This window comes from Pezoporus wallicus, unplaced genomic scaffold (genome assembly GCF_028554395.1).
Source record: "Pezoporus wallicus isolate ANWC-B61680 ecotype Strahan unplaced genomic scaffold, APGP_CSIRO_Pwel_v1 scaffold_7107, whole genome shotgun sequence".
Lineage (NCBI taxonomy): Eukaryota > Metazoa > Chordata > Aves > Psittaciformes > Psittacidae > Pezoporus > Pezoporus wallicus.
In genome coordinates this window covers 4863420-4882011 of record NW_026642114.1, presented here as the reverse complement: position 1 = coordinate 4882011, position 18592 = coordinate 4863420, and the positions used below count along the sequence as shown (strand labels likewise).

Below are 18592 nucleotides of genomic sequence, written 5' to 3'. Positions count from 1 at the left end.
TCAAATATACACAGAGGCATGTATGCGCATTTATTTTAAATGAGTTCTCATACTAAGCGCTCAAAAGTCAACACATAAGTGGCTGATGATGGCTATGTTACTTCGCTTAGGTTAATCATACAGACCTGGTTATCTTCTTTATACCAGGAGATGATGGGGAAGGGGTTACCAGATACTTCACAGAAGAGACTTACAGGGTGATTAACAACTACAGATGTATTTGTCACTTTTTCTTGATCTCTAATTTCAGGAGGAACTACAAGAAAGTGCAAAGTCATGTATTAAGCCTTCTATTCCAGTGATTTCCCACTTCCTCCTTCCTCCCCAGACATGAACCACTGTAATCTGAATTTCTTAGGCCTTTTTCTTTCCCTCCCCAGCTTTTCCATTTGGCTCTTAGCTCTGGATGTATCTCCCTGTGTCCTTTCTTCACTTTCTCAAAAAACAGTCTCCTCCTGCCCAATAGCAGAATTCCAGGGAAATGAATTCAAATGCAATCACCATCAACATGTTAAGAGAATGATCTTAAGATTTAAATTTAATTTTATTTAAGATTAATCTTTAAATATTATGTTATTTGCTTAGCATATAGAGAAAGCAGATTCCAGATAGACATCATTCCTCTTAACTGCTTCAGTCGTGCCCAAGAAGATCTGCCTATCATTTTTCCATTATGAATGCAAAGAGAATGGTTTTATGTAGTGGATTAGAAAGCTCAAACTCCACTGATGAACCCTGTTGGCACAAAGTGGAATTCTTCCTTTCCTCTGGATAAAGATAAGAATATAATCCTGTTCAGGCATCAGAGCTTGCTATCATGGGAAGTGAATAAGGCTGGGAAAAAAAGTTCTTTGTAAGAAACAAAATGTCAAAACATCCCAAGTCCACCTGTCGAGTTTTTGTTTTCCAATTGGGATTCAGGATTATCAGGAGCAAGAATTCTCCTATGTTCATTCTGATAAAAAACTTTTCTCATATTTATATGAAATGCAGATCTATCCCTCAATCTTTAATTTCTACAGCACAAAAGTCTTCATTTGTTATATGCATTAAAGTTTTCAAGTACAACAAGAGCCCTCTACCAGTGAGACGCACCTAGCTCTGTGAGCAAAACAGATGCTTAGTGCACAGTCACAGAAAACAGGAACAGTATAAAAAGTATAGGGTATAAGAGTAATAGAACTGCAAGTACTCAGGCTAGATTTTATAATTTAACTGTACATGGACAGGTTTGTGGCATGCAATTTCCAACAATAAAAGAAAAAATGTTGTTCAAAACCTGTTCCTTGATGGTTTTATATATTATTTACCATTAACCTTCAGGCTGTATTTTCTTTCTGTACTTCCAGCTTCATTGGTTGCCACACAGATATACTCTCCATTATCAGCAGGTGTAACAGAAGCTATGATCAGCAGTGCCCCATCCTCCAGAACTGAAATCCCTGGTTCACTACCTGTCAGCTCTCTTCCGTTACGTAGCCATTTGATGACAGGCTTTGGAGTACCTAACAAGAAAAAGGTGAAACTTTGAGAAATGCTTTGCTCAACTCAGAATAAGAAAGATTCAAACAATTCCCATGGCTTGATGGAAGTCATATTGGCAAGGAGGGTGCACAGGGAGGCCATGAGCTTTCAGATTTAGAGGAAGTTCTGACTGTCATAGTGCTACTTGAATATTAAAATTCTTACTTCTGAATATTATAACATCCTTGTTGGCTAACAATGACTTTTCACAGAACTTCTGCAGACAGTGGTTATTTAAATCACTGTTAGTTTGATTTTTGCCGCATAAAGTACATAAGCAAAATACTGTGCAGATTGTACAATTTTGCCATGTCAGGGAAACTTGGTATTTAAAATGGTCACAAAAATATACTTTTGTCACTAAAAGTGGTAACAATGATACACACCTTTTGCTGGACATGGGAACACAGTGCGTTGATTTGCTACTCTTACTTGAAAGAGACTATTGTACGCAGGGTCCAGATCCTCAATAGTTGGAGACTCTGAAAGAAAATTAGGACCCCAAAAACCTTTTTGACCTCTTCTTTCAAATATGAAAATACAGTCTGACAATGCATAATGCTTCCAAGTCTCAGTCATTCAGACAAGCTTGGATTCCAATAACCCTCTTTACATTGATCAAAATGTGAACTACACAAGCAGTCTTGATTTCAGTGGGAATATTTAGGAAGTAAGCAGTACAAAAAGGCTTTCAAGTCTGACTGAAATTGGTTCTCTCTAAAACCTGCTATATTTGTTTTGAAGGCAGAGACTGTTTCTGCAAAATCTGAAAAATACTTCTTGCACTTTTTTTCCTCATACCACATATTAGTACTACTTCTACTTTCTTTATTCATCTCAATTTAAACTTGTGTGTGCGCTGAGACTATACAAAGAATATTATTTATCATTAAGTAAAGTTATTGGAAGTTCTTTGCTGTTTGTAACAAGCAGTTCTCAGCATCTCTAATTCAAAGGGATCAGAATGTTGCCTTTAAATTATTACAAATAAGGAATACTTTATTCTTAGCTTAAGTCAGTCATGCTACATTGATGTATGCCAGCCCATCAAGAGAGGAATGATACTAAATATGTACATTAACATGTTGACCACTGCTGCTCCCATCACCATTTCAATAGCATATTAACCGATTGAGTGAAGAGCTCAATTCCAGCTCATAAAAAATTCCAATTCTATTTAAAGCTGTGATACCAGGCTCTGAGGTTCAAAGACAGTCTCTGAAAGTCTGAGACATCTGAACATACAGAGATAATATTTGAAAAAGATGTTTCCTATACTGGAATCTGATTTTAATTGCCTATTGCAAAATGAAGTCATAAGTAGCTTGAATATAGAGTATTTCTTTTTCTTATTTCTACAAAATTTTCAAAGATTACTTATATATTCTCATTTTTCTTAATTAACATCAGAACTTAACATCCAAAACAGATTTTCATTATATAACACTCAGCAGCAAAAAGCATTTTCCTCCAAAACTCAATCAGACAGCACTAGCCAGGGCAGGAGGCAAGATTACAGCCATAATTATAAATACCTTGAACTTGCACTGTTATCTCTGATGCATCACTGCCTGCTACATTACTAGCGACACACTTGTAGCTTCCAGCATCAGGAAGCTGGACGTTGTTGATGCCTAGAGCTCCATCCAGGCTGTAGATAAACTGCCCATCATCTACTGGCACAGCATTTCTGCCTTTGAACCAAGTGATTGTTGGTGGAGGGATCCCCTGGGCATTGCAGGGTATGTCAAGTCTGTGGCCAGATTGGACTTTCAAAACTCGAGGTCCACGCTGTATCTTCGGAGGAACTAATAAAGAAAAGTTTAGTCCACAGTAGTGTGAAGAAAATTATGTACAAGATCATTCTTAAGGCTGAAAGAGTTGGAGTTGTTTAGCCTGGAGAAACAAAGGCTCTGAGGAGAATTGATTGTGGCCCATCAATACTCAAAGGGGGCTTAGAAGAAAGATGTGGACTGACATTTTGGCAAGGCCTGTAGCAATAGGACAAAAGGTAGTGGTTTTAAACTAAAAGAGGGGACATTCAGACTAGATATAAGGAAGACTTTTTTTTTTTTTATGATGAGGGTAGTAAAACCCTGGAGCAGGCTGCCCAGAGAGGTGATAGATGCAACATCCTTGGAAACATTCAAAGTCCAGTTGGATGGGGCTTTGAGCAACCTGATCTAGTTAAAGATGTCCCTGCTCATTGTAGGGGAGCTGGACTGAATTACCTTTAAGAGTCCCTTTCAACCCAAGGCATTCTATGATTCTATGAAATTCTTTACCATTTTCGACATTTTAAAAAATGTCTTTCTTTATTCACTGAAACCAAATTCCCACAGATGACTAAGAAAGTAGACCTGTATGTTCTTTGCATAGAGCAGAATATCAGGATGGAAGGTACCTCAAGGACCATCTGGTCCAACTCGTATAGGCAAAGCATGACCTAGACTAGATCTCCCTGTACACTGTCCAGCCAAATGTTTAATGTGCCTAGTGTTGGGGAAACCACCACTTCCCTGTGGAGATTATTCCAATGACTGATTGTTCTTACTGTGAAAAATTTACTCTTGTGTCCAGATGGAATCTCTGCAGCAGTAACTTGCACCCATTACCCTTTTTTCAATGTGACTCCTTGTAAAATGGGAGTCTCCATTTCCTTTGCAGCCACCCTATAAGCACTGGAAATAGGATATACAATACCATATCGCTTAACTTATTTGAAGAAGCTAGGTTTCAAAATCTACTGCATGACTTCCATAGGAACACTGCAATATGATTATACAGCACACATTTGAAGAGCTATGGGTACTGGCTTTTCATAACACAAAACAATTTGAAAGTTTTTAAGACAGAGTTAATCACATTTTCCTTTTGACATTTGAATTTCCTTTTCCTAATCCCTGATCTTTTTATGCTTCCAAACACAAGTTCAGACAAGGCGATATAAAAATGAATAAAGAGATTCTGCTGGCCCCAAAGAATAATATAAATCCTCCATAAATCTTTTGCACAATGTTTTTCCTTCTAAGGAACATTGGCAATAAAAAGACTTAAAAAGAATATCTGAAACAATAAGAAGTGCCACTTTTCTAGACTCTCTGTTAATGTAAAATTACAAAGATAAAACAAAGATGTGCACTGATATCAGCCTTCTCTGTATACATAACCGGTCAGTAGCCTTCTATAGCCATTGCAACTGAATTAGCATAGTTAGAGCTGCTGGGGTCTAGATTCCAATCTGGTACATTCAAGGTATGTGATCCACTTCAAAGATGTGTACTGGTAATGGGCACTTCCAAAATCCACATGAACATGAACCACAGAACTATCTATACAATTACTGTGAATCAGCCTCCCCTGGGCTGTGCAATGCCATGGCTCCTGCACCCATTCTCCAGTGAGGTTTAGCACTGGCGGAAGGGATGTGGCACAACCTGTGTTTCTGACACAGTTGAAGAGGAATAACCGCAAGAGCATGGAGCTAACAATATGTGACACTGTATAAGTGGTTAAAAGACAGTGGTTGGTGCCCCAGTACGCAGAGACTAGTAGGGAGTGACAATGTGATGTTCTACGATAAAAAGGAGAGGAAAGGGGACATACATCCTAAATTCCTAAAGCAGTGACTAGACACCTTTACTGAGGTGGAGAGGAAGGTGGGCACAAACACAGGGTACTGGCTTGAATAGAGGAAGTACAGTAGGATAGGTTAACATACTAGTTTGCAAACGTATGTGTAGCTGAATGTACATGCATAAACCGGTGTAAGATCAGGAGTGGCTGCCTATCCCCAGATGACACACTTGCACATTGGTTTCACTGCCACCTAAGCAACCTTTAACATTTGGCACCAAGAAAGTTTGGATATGTAATCCTCATCAAGTTCATGGGAAGCTGTAAATCCTGGCCTCAGCTCACATTGCCATTCTCTCACTTTACTAACTGTTAGCCACTGTTTGCAAACTTACTGCTCAGAAACCTCTTGCACAGAAAACACCCAAGTGAATTAGAACAAAAGTTTTCAGACCTTAAAACCCCTCTGGCTGACTTAAAGAGAGTTAGATATCATATTATGTATAATTCTTCCACAAGTCTAAAGAAAATTAAAGGAAGGGGAGGGTGTGTATGTATGTATGTACATATACATACAGATGTGTGTGCGTATGTTTCCACATAACCAAGAACAACAACTTACATATGAAGATAATATGACCTGAAAGAATATAGGTCAATATTTGATGTACATGAAGGAAACTGCTTGAAAAGCTCTGTATGTTGCTAAATTCCATGCAGAAACTTGCCAGTGATTATCCTTTAAGTTAAAACTTACCATGTACGCTTAGCTTCACCGACTGAGTCACATTCCCAGCAATATTTGTGGCTACACAGATATACATTCCACTGTCTGAAACTTGTGTCTCACTGATCTTCAATGACCCTGAAGGTAGGAAAATGTGTCTGGAAAAATAAGAAGCATATACATTGTACAAACATGTACTGAAAGGTGAATGACCTCTACTTACACATTGTTAATGACTACTGCAAGCTAAAGTAACAGCATTCTACAGGGCACACTGGCCTGTGCCATATTACTAAAAATATGATATATATTTACTCATTTTGTCTAACTCTTTTCAGACTCACTACATTCAGAATACACAGCAAATATCTAAAATTTAAGATCCAAATTATAAAATTTGTTCTAGCTACTTATAGGACATATTAAAATCAATCTTGTTTCTAGAAATGGAGGGAAAACAAAAAAACTAACCACAAAACCACCACCAACAAACACATATAAAAATGGAGCTCTTCAACCTCCTGTCAAATATTATTGCTTAGCCCAGACCACGAGGGTCAGAAAGTTAAACCATTTCTGATAGTACTTCACTCGCAAAAAAGATATTATGTTGATTCAAGATGGAAGAGAGAATTCCAAAGAGGATTCTGATTCAAAAGTGCCAGTTCTGGTGTTTACAGAGATTGTCATTATTCACCAGTAAATAGTTCATTAGCTAGCATTAATTTTCACTACGGTTCCGGTCATGGCCTTTGACATTACAAGATATAGTGGCCAGCAAAGCCAAAGTCTTCTTATGTAGGAGACTAAAGTAACAGAGACAAGGAAAATAAATGAGGAGGGAATAAAAAATTACTCCTACAAGAAAGCTGAAGAGGGGCTTTTTAAAAGGGCATGTAGTGATAGAAGAAGGAATAACGGCTTTAAGGTGATAGAGGGTAGATTTAAATTAGACATCAAGAAGAAACTCTTCACTGTGAGGATGGTAAGGCCCTGGCACGGTTTGCCCAGAGAAGCTGTGGATGCCTTATCCCTGGCAGTGTTCAAGGCCAGGTAGGATGGGAAGTGTTTGGGTTTGGTTTTGGGGGCTTTTTTGGAGGGTTCTTTTTGTTGGGTTTTTTTTTTTTTTTTGATTATTTTTGTGTGTTGGTTGTTTGTGGGATTTTTTTGTTTGCTTGTTTGTTTTTTTTTTTCCTTAATAAACCCAGCAGATACATTCAATTATTTTGTCCACTAATTACATTTGCTTTGTGATAAAAGTTCCTTCATTTCTAATTTCACTCTTCTTTTGTTTACTGGTCAGATTTCTAACACGATCTTTGGGTGATCTCAAACAATTTTGTTTGTGCTAGTTCTGTAACTTTTGCTGACATCTGTAAACAATTTTATGTAATGGGTGAGCTGGACTTCTGTTACCCTGGACAACTTGGATCTCTCCACAACAGCCATGAGTAAGTAGCCTAATTTATCAGTGTCTCCTGAGGTAAAATGAGGACAAGTTAGTGACCAAGAAGGCAGCTTCATTAGTGCATGCAGTGTGCTTGCAAGACATAAGAAACTTCCACAGGTTACTAACAAATCAAGTCTTCGAGTACAAGCAACCTTTACCAAATCTGGTGACCCGGCAGCTATTATTTGCTGAGGCTGTCACAGACTCACTGGAATGGGTGCATTCGAGGCAGCAGATTTGGCCAAAAGAGAAACATGCTTACCCTGGGGTCTGTACAATTCCTTAATTCAGCTCAGACACAGTCTGATTCCCTCCACTTGGATTACTGAGGGACACAACAACAGGCACAGCAATTGCTACAATGTGCATTTGGCCAGTATTTCCATTTCCTGATTTATGAATACAGCTGTAGCCTTTACTTCTTCTGAGTTATCTTGAAGACTAGAATGCACTAGCATATCCTGTGACCTGGCACTTCAACTGAGAGCATACAGAGAGTAATCACCTACTTGTCTCCTCTCTTATTTTGCACCAGACTAAAATAATACGGAAGAGAGCCAACATTGTGGCCCATGCTGTATACAAGATGGTCCCCACCTATTCATTCTCTAAGGTTGTCAGCCGAACATTTTTATGAGAATTTCGTTATGTGTTCACATGTTCAAGAATGCCTGGAGAGTTTCTAAATTCAGAAAAACTGTGAGAAATGAGCCCTTGTAAGCACTCCTAAACATTTATCAGCATCTGTATTCTACAGGCAGCCCAGACCTCATATGATTAACAGGCAATGCTCCCCAAGCATAAATATGAAGTACTTAACAAAAGAAAAATAGTTTTTAAACCTTTATAATCATGCACAGATTATGTGGGTCTCTGTACACCACTGCAGTACAGATGTAACAGGATCACCTTATCTTGGACTCTTGAGATTGCATATAAACACACTGGAATTGAAGCTGTAGAGTAGTGCATGGTCTTAGTATTCCTTTGTAAAGATAAGTATGCTTAGTTTGGGAAAGAGTCCTAAGACTTAATAAAATAGGGTCCTCCTGCAGGACAACTTAATACATTCTGATTGATCCTGTGGCAATTAGAAATTATATACTCTTCCAAAATCTTAGCTTAGATGCAATTTCACTTTTCTTTAACACCAAACATTGTTACCTTGGAGAGAATGGAGATATGAGCTGCATTTCTTTGGCCCAGGTAATTATGGGAGGTGGCAGGCTCTTTACTTCACATGGAAGAGTGATATCTTCCCCTGCAATCACTGAGATTTCAATGGGTTTATCATATGTATTTCCTTGCTGGTCTCCAGGCCTGGATACTCTAGGCTTCACTATGACATAGAACATGTTAGGAAGCTGCAATTAATGTATGTATTTGTACAAATATAACAGCATACAATTTTACTGCAGATTAAACTTCTATTTTTTCAGTCAGGTATTTAACACTACAATCCAATTTTTTTATGGCATGTCTACAACAGGCAAAAATCATTGTGAAGGTGATGTACAATCCCTGTAGCTCAGACACTGGCTGATGCCTACATACAATACCACAAATACCAGTGAGACTGAACTCTTTACCCCAAAAGTTGGATAGCAACATACACATGGAGCTCATGCATATGCCAAACTCTGTGTTGCACAGGTAATTTGTAAACAATACCTGAACTATGTTACACTATAGCACCAATAAAAGGTCATAAAAGCTTGCAAAGCAAGCCTACAGAGGAATTATTTTTTTTTTTTATAATAATGGAAGATGGTAGAAAGCAAATTCTATTCCTATACAGATACTTCTTATCCATTTCCATAAAAGATGAAATTATGATCAGCCCAAGATCCTAGTCCATGAACTCAAGATAAAAGGTATCAGGAGGTCTTGAAAGAATCGTAATGCCTGAAGTTTAGGCCTTTCAGTATCAGCCATTTATAAAAATGCCTAGTATGTGGATCCAGTGATATAGGACAGAGTCAAAAGCAGTAATTAGAGATCAGTTTACATTGCATTTGCATGGTGGGTATCCTACTTCACAATCTACTGGCATGGGTTTTATTGTCTGAAGTAGAATGCAATGAGGGGAGAGAGACAACATTATATTTGATTTCAGTTCATCTATACCATAGACAGTCAGCTGGACTTTCCGTGTAGCATAACCAGCAGCATTTGTTGCAGTGCACACATATTCCCCAGTTTCTTCATCCCCTGGTGAAACTACATACAGACTTCCATCAAACCCTGCAGAAAATTTCACATTGCTGGAAAGAATTACTTCTCCTTTCTGTGGAAAGAAACAAAAAAAATTAAAGTCCACAATGCCTGGATATAATTCAATAAAAACTAAAATGTACAGCAATACAGTAAAATCTAAGGAAGAATGACTTTCAGAAAAATCCCCTAAAAGACTGAGATCCTCCTCGCTGGGCATCTTGTCAAGGAAAGGATGGAAAAGTTAAGGTTAACCCCAGAATGTCATTATTAGACACAGCTTCCTCAGAGAAAAATGTCATCTTAAAGTAAAGCTCAAAACCAAAACTTTCAATCTTTGGCAGGTTGCCTAATCTCAAATTATCAACTCATGACAGGAATATGAACAATTTCTATAGTGTTAAAAACATAAAGATACAGTAATAAGCAAACCCTTCCAAAGACTAGAACATTGATCTATGACTGGGCCATGGCCAGAAAGCACTGCTCTGAGAAACAAAGGCAGATATGAATAAAGGGAGATTTCCAGTTCTCTCAGAACTTATGCTTTTCACCATGTTTCTTGCACTTAGTTTTTATGACAACTAAATTATGGTTCAATTCACGATCTTTCACCACGAACAGCTCCAAACTGAGAAATTACCTTAGACCAGACAATAGATGGCTTAGGAACTCCACTTGCTTTGCATGGTAATGTTACTGGGATTCCTTCAATAGTGCTAAATATCTGCTGTCCATGCTGAATAACAGGCAGAACTAAAAATAAATGCAAATATTAAACACATGTAGAAAACATTTCAAATCATGGCACAAACCTTACAATAAAACCCTTAAATTCAATTACTACTGCATACAGGCAGCAGGGCTTGGGAATTTTCAGCTTCCTCTGAATCCTAGCACTGACAATGACCATCCACTTTCCCTTCCACTCTGCAGTCTTTCATAACAGAATAGGTACCTGTTCATATCAAAACATGTCAGCCACAGATTGATCATTGGATTAGGTACACATAGTTTTAAACTAACTGCAGGTATTTCACATACCTGATTGCAATAGTTTCAGAAAGTCTTTGTCCAGTATCCTCTTACTGCACCTTTCATGAGAATGGATTCAGCATTTTTGGTGCTGAATCAATTTTTATTGATGGAAAACATTTTGAACAGAGTAGACGTGAAAGTGAAGAGCCAATCACAGTCTTTGTTATAAATACTACAAAATTGTGCTAACTCCAGTGATGATTTCTGCAGAGACTGGCTGTTAAACAAACTTGAATAAAAATACCAGATCACTTCACAAAATCTGTAATGAGAAATAACAAGAGCTACAGTTCCCCTAATTATCTGAACTGATTTTGAATTTAAAACAGAAAAAAAAGATCAGCTTTAAGTCTGTAATATCAAGAATGAGATCTTTCTAAAGCCATACAAATATATTCCTTTCTGCTCTCTAGTTGTGAAATATTCCAAAAAACTTGTGCTGACATGGAAGACTAAGTTTATCAGACAATGAGTACTTGCCTGTATTGAAAAATAAGAGCCAGCCTCAGCATAAAAGAATGTTACAGCAAGTTTAATGAAGCTTAAAATAGATCTCCCATGATTAATTTAACACATCAGAAAATTTCAGACTGTAAACCATGAGGTGGTTGTGACTCCCCACATTGTTAAGACAAATACGTTCAGCTGAATTTCAGACAGGTTACCACAGTGCTAACACTTTGTCTTGCTGTCAGTGTAATTTTTGGTGTGTTTTATTTAAAGAAAAAAATGGAGGTGGGGGGGAACCAACCAACAATTAAACACATTTTGCCAAACTCATTATTCATTTTTGTTCTAATTCTTCCATGAGTTGTGCCTCTTTACATCAGTTATGAAGCCACCAGATAGCACTTGTCATTGTTTGCCAGTAAACTTCCACTTGTGCCTGTTTTGTTAATAAAGATAGACATGAAGACTGCACAGCCCAGCCTTTGTAGATGCATAAAAATGAGAATCTTTTATAAACACCAAATGGTGTTATTTTCATTTTATTTTAAAAAGTCTCGCTCATTTGGTTCTTTCCTGTGCAGTGGATCATATTTCCCACCATGTTAATTTAGAACATGACATTACAAAAGATGACATTTGAGAAATTAGTATAACTAACAAAAAAGCTTGGGTGAAAGCTGGGGGTAGCAAAAAATGCACTGTCATCTTACATTTGGCACGAAAGCAACAAGACAGTATTCCTTACCATACACATTAACAGTAGTAGTTTTGTTGCTTGTCCCAGCAACATTACTTGCCATGCAGGTATAATCACCACCATCCTGCAGCCGAACTCTTTCAAGGTGCAGGCTTCCATCACTGCGCACATTAATGTAGGGATTGGGAACAAGCTGCCAAAAGAGTGATGTAACATTTTACTAAAGAAAATACTCATCAATATGTACTTTGGGATGTAGCGTAAGTTTACTTGACCATTTCGCATTCTTAAAAATATGTTCCTGGAGAATTTTCCTGGAGTTTTTCCTACTTTCCATCCTTCATAAAAAGCTAATTTTTAAATAAGAATTTTGGTAGCACCTAGTATTTACTGCTGGAATGAAATTAAGATCTGAAACAGAAACTCTGCTCTGCCACAGCACATACAGAACTGCCACTCACGCTTAAAATCATACACTGAAGACAAAGAAACTTGGATAGATTAATTTACTGCAGTTTCTATTGGTTACTCCAATATATTTGGTTACTCAATTTGGTTACTAAATATTGGTTACTCAATTTGATCATAGGTCAGCTATTGATGAGGGCAATGGCTCATCATTCTTCCACAAAGAGATCCTTCTTTTATCTTCTAACTTGCCATATCCATCAAGAGATCAGCTCTGATGCATACCATTGTGAAATATTAGAAAAGTTCCAACTTTCACCAAAGAGCAGGGTTTTATTTAAGTTATGTACGTTATAACAACACCCAAAAAATCCATGAACTCAGCAACACAGACTTGCCTTACGGAAAGGTTGTTAGAATGCAAAATGGTTCCAGTCATGCTGTGCTCAGAAAAAGCTGCATTCTTCTCTAAATATAACTTACCCCAACACTGTCCTTGGAGTGTAGCTTCTGCCAAGAGCTTACAATTACAAGGAACCAGCACTGCTATACAGAGGAATTAGCAATTCAACAAGGAGGCTCCTGCCAGTATTTCTCACAGAAGTTACAACCTGTGCTGCTTGCACTTATACAGTCTGAAAAAAGCCAATGATTTGCAGTGACACAAAAACTGAGTAAAAAACTCCAGCAAGTGAATGGTCAGGTTGTGCCAGGGTTCTGCCCAGTCTTGATAAAAAAAAAGAAAAATTTCTATAATATTTTAATTAAAGCTTTAGGGGATATTAGCAGGCAAAGCTTCATATAGATGTTAAAATCTGTGTTTGGCTGCTAGTAAAGTGTAGTGTCTACAACGCCTTTCTGTCTACAGGATATAAACTGGCAATGGTATGCTCCCAAGAGGGAAAGAAAACACACACTTTCATGCCCAGAGGAGTGCACCACTAGGAAAGGTATAGGGATACTGACATTTATCTCATTCCATCAGGAACAATAAAAGTCATAAAGTTAAAAAATCTCAAATGTGAAAAATTTTATTCTTTTGTCATTCTGGTAGGTATATTCCACTAGCATTCCTATATTCAGAGCCGAAGGCTGAAATTCAAGAGTTAACAAGGACTTATAAAACTGCTTTAAAAGTAAAACAGAAGATAAAAGGACAATTCACAAATACCTTGGTTCCAAGTTCTTTTTTAGACCTTTACATCTCCCACTACCATCTCCTATATCCTCCTCTATGCTTCAGACTTAAATATTTCCAAGAATAGGCAGTGATCAGTGCTTAACCATCAGGATGCCACACTTCCACTTTCATATTATGAACAGTAATAAACTCATTTCTCAGGGGAATGGCTGCACTCCAAATGACAGTGTCATGGTTAAAACCCTTCCAGGTAGCTCATTCACTCACTCCCCCACTTTTTTCCCTCCCCCTACTCCCAAAGGGACAGAGAGAAGAATCGAAAAGAATGCAACTGCCCTGGGTTGAGATAAGAACAGTTTAGTAACTAAGGTATAACACAGATCACTACTGCTGCCACCAATGATAATAATGATAAAGGAAATAACAAGGGAAGAGAATACAACACCGCAGAACCAGCCGACCAATAACTCACCCCGCCAGCCCGACCAAGCACCGACTGATACCTCATCCAATCCCGCAGTCCCTAGCCCTTCCGGGTAACTCTCAGTTACATCCTGGGCATGACGTGCTGTGGTACGGAATACCTCTTTGGTCAGTTTGGGTCAGGTGTCCTGTCTCTGCTTCCTCCCGGCTTCCCCTCCTCCCTGGCAGAGCATGAGGCTCACAAAGTCTTTGGCCAGACCAAACATTTGAGCAGTAACTGAAAACATCAGTGCTACCAGCACTGTTCCCACGCTGAAAGTCAAAAACAAAGCACTACCAAGAAGGAGGGAAAAAATGACTGCTACTGCTGAACCCAGAACACCTGCATAGACTCAGAAGCAGCTATTTCCTTACAGGTACAGCCAACTGGTTTCTCCTGAGGAGGCAACAGTTCCTACTGAGTGGTGGTTGTCTGCTGTAATTCAACTCAATGACATTGGATCCTTGCTTCCAGTGAGCCAGCCCAACCTCATGAGGCATTTTTATTTGAAAGCTTAAAACCTATTAGTATATTTGTACATCAACTTTGGTAAATTAACCCAAGTTGCTATTGTGGCTTGAAATGTCAGTTGTAGATTTAGTCTGCCATTAAATCTTAGAGGAAGCAAAACAGTCTTACCACCATATTGTTTTTAATCCACCGGCGGTCTGGAATGGGGTTTCCAGCAAGCAATACGCATGGCAAAGTGAGCTGCTGCCCCTCAATTACATTGGCTGTGGCTGGACTCACTCCAATCAGAGGTGTAACTTGTACAAAAGAAAGAATTAGAAAATGTTATTATGAACTTTTATGTATTCATGAAAAAATATTAAGTTTGAATTTTTATTATTAGTCCTGTCACTAATGCTACATGCAGCAGCATCAGACAAATGTGCTCTTGCATAAGGTACTATACAAATATAGAGCAAGAATCATTTCCTACAGTGAAAACTACACAGTGTAAATAGAAAGGAAGAAAGGATTAAGAAAAAAATGTTGCCATCAACAAAGAGCATGAGAGTTCCAACCTACTCGATTTTATGACAAGATGGGATTCTGATATCTGAAATGTCAACAATGCAGGAAGGAAAAAAAAGAAACAAACCAATTAAGGGGTGGGTAGCATGGGACAGAAAGGAAGCTGAAGGAATGCACATATAGTAATCTTTAGATTAAGGAATGGCAGAAAGTGAAGATGTTGTCTAGCTGAAATTGGATTCAAACCAGCACTTCCCTGAAAACTCATGCTCCCCTGATACCAAGTCGATATATTATTTTCTCTTACTTGGGCAAAATACCAAAGAACAGAAGCAGCAGGTTTGGAGAGGACAAAAAAAAAAAAAAGTGGCAATTTCCTTTGGGCATAAAATTTTAAAAAGTTAGAAGAGAGGTCAATAGCCCCACAGAAAACTGCATTCTCTGTAAAGAGCCAACAGAAAGCACTCCTGAGCACATGCTTGGTCAAATAATTTTAAGTAATGGGGATCAAATAACACTTTTAAATAGGTAAAAACACATTTATTAAATACTACTAACATTACAGATTCCTACTACGTGTTTTAAGTTAACAAATGGTTTCTTTGATGGCAGTTGGACTCCATTCACACCCTCCCACAAATGTATACATTCCATAGCATTATTTTTCTTTTTATTGCCAATTGCCTGACTATGATAATAAACAACTCCTTAATAGCACAGCTGTTGTCAAAGCTGGACATTTACTGTCTTCTTGGATTACCATGATTTCTTCCCAGTTATATCAACACACTGATCTAAGCAAGTTCATAGCTGCCTTTTTGTTCTTTTTTTAAATGGCAAAACAAAACATCACTGATTTTTCATTCCTGAATAAATTCACTTTGGAAGAAGAAACAGAAGACGGGATAAATTATTTTTTAAGTTCCATGTTGTAAAGTGTAGATGGAATTAATTCGAATTAATGTAGTCAGTCAGAAGATAATGTTTTAACGCTGAAGATTCACTCCAATCAGTTAAATATTCCACACAAGTGTATTCTATTTGCGTGTATGTATGCATACATATGTGTAAATATAGCATAAGTATGTCATGATGTATGAATGTAACCCACAAACATCTTCATTTTTATATGAACACCACCAACTATTGCCTCCTCCAGTGTACTCCAGATATTGAAATGCTGCCAGTCTACCCTTTCTTTGCTGTCACTGACATTAATCAGTCTTACCCAGTCCAGTTACTGTTATCATGGCTGGACGTGACTGAATCCTTCCAAACTGGTTCTCAGCTTCACAGATGTAAGTTCCTTCATCACTGACCCACAAATCTAGAGGGAGAAAAAAAGTAAATCCAATTGCAGCATCTGAAATGATATTGGAAAGTGTGCAATATATGGATACCTTATCCTTTTATTTTTCAGTTAAATATTTAGGTTTGGCCAGATGGTTCTTTTCCACCTGTCACCAAGTAGAGAAGCGATGACTATACGAGCGCTACAGTAACAAAACTGATTATATAAATATACAGGATACTTTTCATTGCTTTATCTATGGCATATAATTTAATATACACTAATGTGTATAAGAAATATATAGACTATCATATAGTGCACTGACTGCAGAATATTGCTTACTACATAGAGCAATGTGTCTGTATGTGAAGAGGTACCAACAAAATAGTACAAAAGACATGAGCTACTGCACTGTATGTCCAGTAGAGAGGAATTACTTCACCCAGCCTGATTATGTATACAAAGGAATAAAAAAGCTAATTAAGAAATCAGGACAACATCATCAAGTGTAAGGGTGACTGAAAAGCTATAAGAAACCAAAAATCACAAAGCCCCTTGAAGGATTTTTAAATATTACTTAAATTAAGACATGTCTAAAAACAGTTCAGAAATAATTTGCAAAAAGAAAAAAAAATTAAACAAAGGACAAAGGTGCAATAATTTCTATGAGAACAGTGAAGTCAATGACCACACGTAACTGAATCTGCAGTTCATGGGAATATGAACTGAGTTTCAGAAGCAATGAAGACAGTATCAGGAACACAATCTCTGACAAAAACCCATTCTTTTTAAAAATTTAACAATTTTATAAAGTATTGTAGCAACTTAATTGCACTGCATATGTCATATTTCCTTCTGGAATTTTTTTTTTTGAAGTTCAGTCTACCTACTGTTAATAGACAGAGCTCCTGTTCTGAGTTGACTGACAGAACTAACTGCGAATGGTCTTGAGAAAAGGGAAGCACCATTTAACCGCCTCCATTTAACCTTTGGTTCTGGGTAACCCTGAACGTAGCATGGCAGTGTGATGTTTGAGCCAATATCCACAGATTCATCATTGGGCTCCTGTGTGAAAACTGGGGGAGCTGGTAGGGAAGGGAGAAAAAAAAAGAAAAAAAACACAATGTGAATTGGGGTTGTAACAAGACGATGGCATTCTGCTTACACTACTGACAACCTACATTTATGTCCCATATGCACAATTATTCTTCTAACAAGTTTCACAACTCTAGCAACACCTTACAAAAGCAGCCTTATATGCTCTGTACTTACAATGGGGAGCTCAGAAGTAGGCTAAACATCTCACAAAAATGAAGATACAACTACCACCATCAGATGAAAGTGCATACTCAAGTGCTAGCAAGTTACTCATCTCCTTCTAATAGCATTGCTCATTGCTTCAGAAATTCTATGAGGCTGATAGGAACATACATTTAACAAGACGTGATGTGCCAGGCCAAAAGCAGTTAGAAGAAATTAAGAAAAGAGGAGAGGAAGGGCTAAGTTATAAAAAACTTACATAGTAACTAAAGTTAGTGTGACAGTATTGTCTATTTGAGAGCTATGTCAGGTTGAGGTTTGAATAGTTTCCTCCTCCTCTGCCTCTCCCTTCCTCCTCATAACTTTCATACTTCACAAAAGAAGCAAGAGTGGAGGAAAGTTGGAGCCCAGATAGGACAAGGAAACAGCTTAGTAATCACCATTTGTGAGAGACATTCAGATAACCAAGCAACCATTGACCAGATGGGGAAACTCTGAAATTAGAGTATTTACTGTCTAGATTGCAAGCTACTTACAGCCAACATCTAGAGTTATCTTTCCAGAAGCTCTCCCTGCATCATTGGTAGCCACACAGGTATAGTCACCAGCATCCAGGTCTTGTGTTTCCTGGATCTTCAAAAGACCCCGATGAATATCAATAATGAGAAATGCTGACGGCCTCAACTCTAAGTCACCTAAGTCCAGGCAGAAAAAAGTAACTGAAATATGACAGGGTATTTATCAAAATTATTCCAACAAAACAGTGTCCAAGTTTGAGATTAGTTCACAGTATGGCTGTATTCTTTCAGCAGATGCATGCTCTGACTTTCTCTCAACTGTGCAGAAAAATTCATTACTACATTAGATACAATCTTTTTTTTTTATTTATTTATTTGTTTATTTGTTTCACAAAGGGAACACAAATACAAGTAGGTTTTGACAGAGATCAGCATTGACTGTGTACCAGGCTGTATTTCTTCTTCCCAAATTAGAGGCTACATGGGACAGCCACTTCTCTGCCAGCTCTGTACCAAGTTGGAAGCTCCACAAACCTAGAAAACTTCTCTGCTACATCTCAAGCACAGCAGGAGACACAATCCTGATGTGTAACATTCAGAATTGGCTCACATGTACTCTTTGGGATGAATATCAAATGTCTGCTGACTCTGCTTTAAAATACAAGCCATTCATTAACTGCAGTGAGTTCAGAAGAAACTTCCTTTGAAGGAAGGTTACTTGCAAACAGACCACAAAGAGTTTTGTGCTTCCCTCCAGCCGCTGTCAGAGACGAAATACTGGACTAGATAAGCTGTCTGGTGGCAATATCTACCTAACAACATGACTGGCTTTCCAGAAAATCAGCAGGTGGTTTATA

General features: G+C 37.9%; 1 protein-coding gene across 6 annotated transcripts in view; it reads right to left on the bottom strand.

The window, feature by feature from the left end:
* The window catches only part of HMCN1 (hemicentin 1), a 190655-nt gene that overhangs the window by 92931 nt on the left and 79132 nt on the right, over positions 1-18592 (bottom strand). For 5 of the 6 annotated variants that reach the window (XM_057427409.1, XM_057427413.1, XM_057427412.1 and 2 more), the window contains 13 exons: positions 17754-17912; positions 16848-17042; positions 15895-15993; positions 14328-14455; positions 11725-11869; positions 10135-10247; positions 9405-9564; positions 8442-8616; positions 5858-5985; positions 3060-3332; positions 1911-2006; positions 1311-1505; positions 126-256 (listed from right to left, as the gene is read on the bottom strand). In XM_057427409.1, coding sequence (XP_057283392.1) covers positions 126-256; positions 1311-1505; positions 1911-2006; positions 3060-3332; positions 5858-5985; positions 8442-8616; positions 9405-9564; positions 10135-10247; positions 11725-11869; positions 14328-14455; positions 15895-15993; positions 16848-17042; positions 17754-17912 — 1997 coding nt within the window. The remainder of the gene's footprint in view (positions 1-125; positions 257-1310; positions 1506-1910; positions 2007-3059; positions 3333-5857; positions 5986-8441; positions 8617-9404; positions 9565-10134; positions 10248-11724; positions 11870-14327; positions 14456-15894; positions 15994-16847; positions 17043-17753; positions 17913-18592) is intronic. The other variant, XM_057427410.1, reaches the window with a different exon arrangement.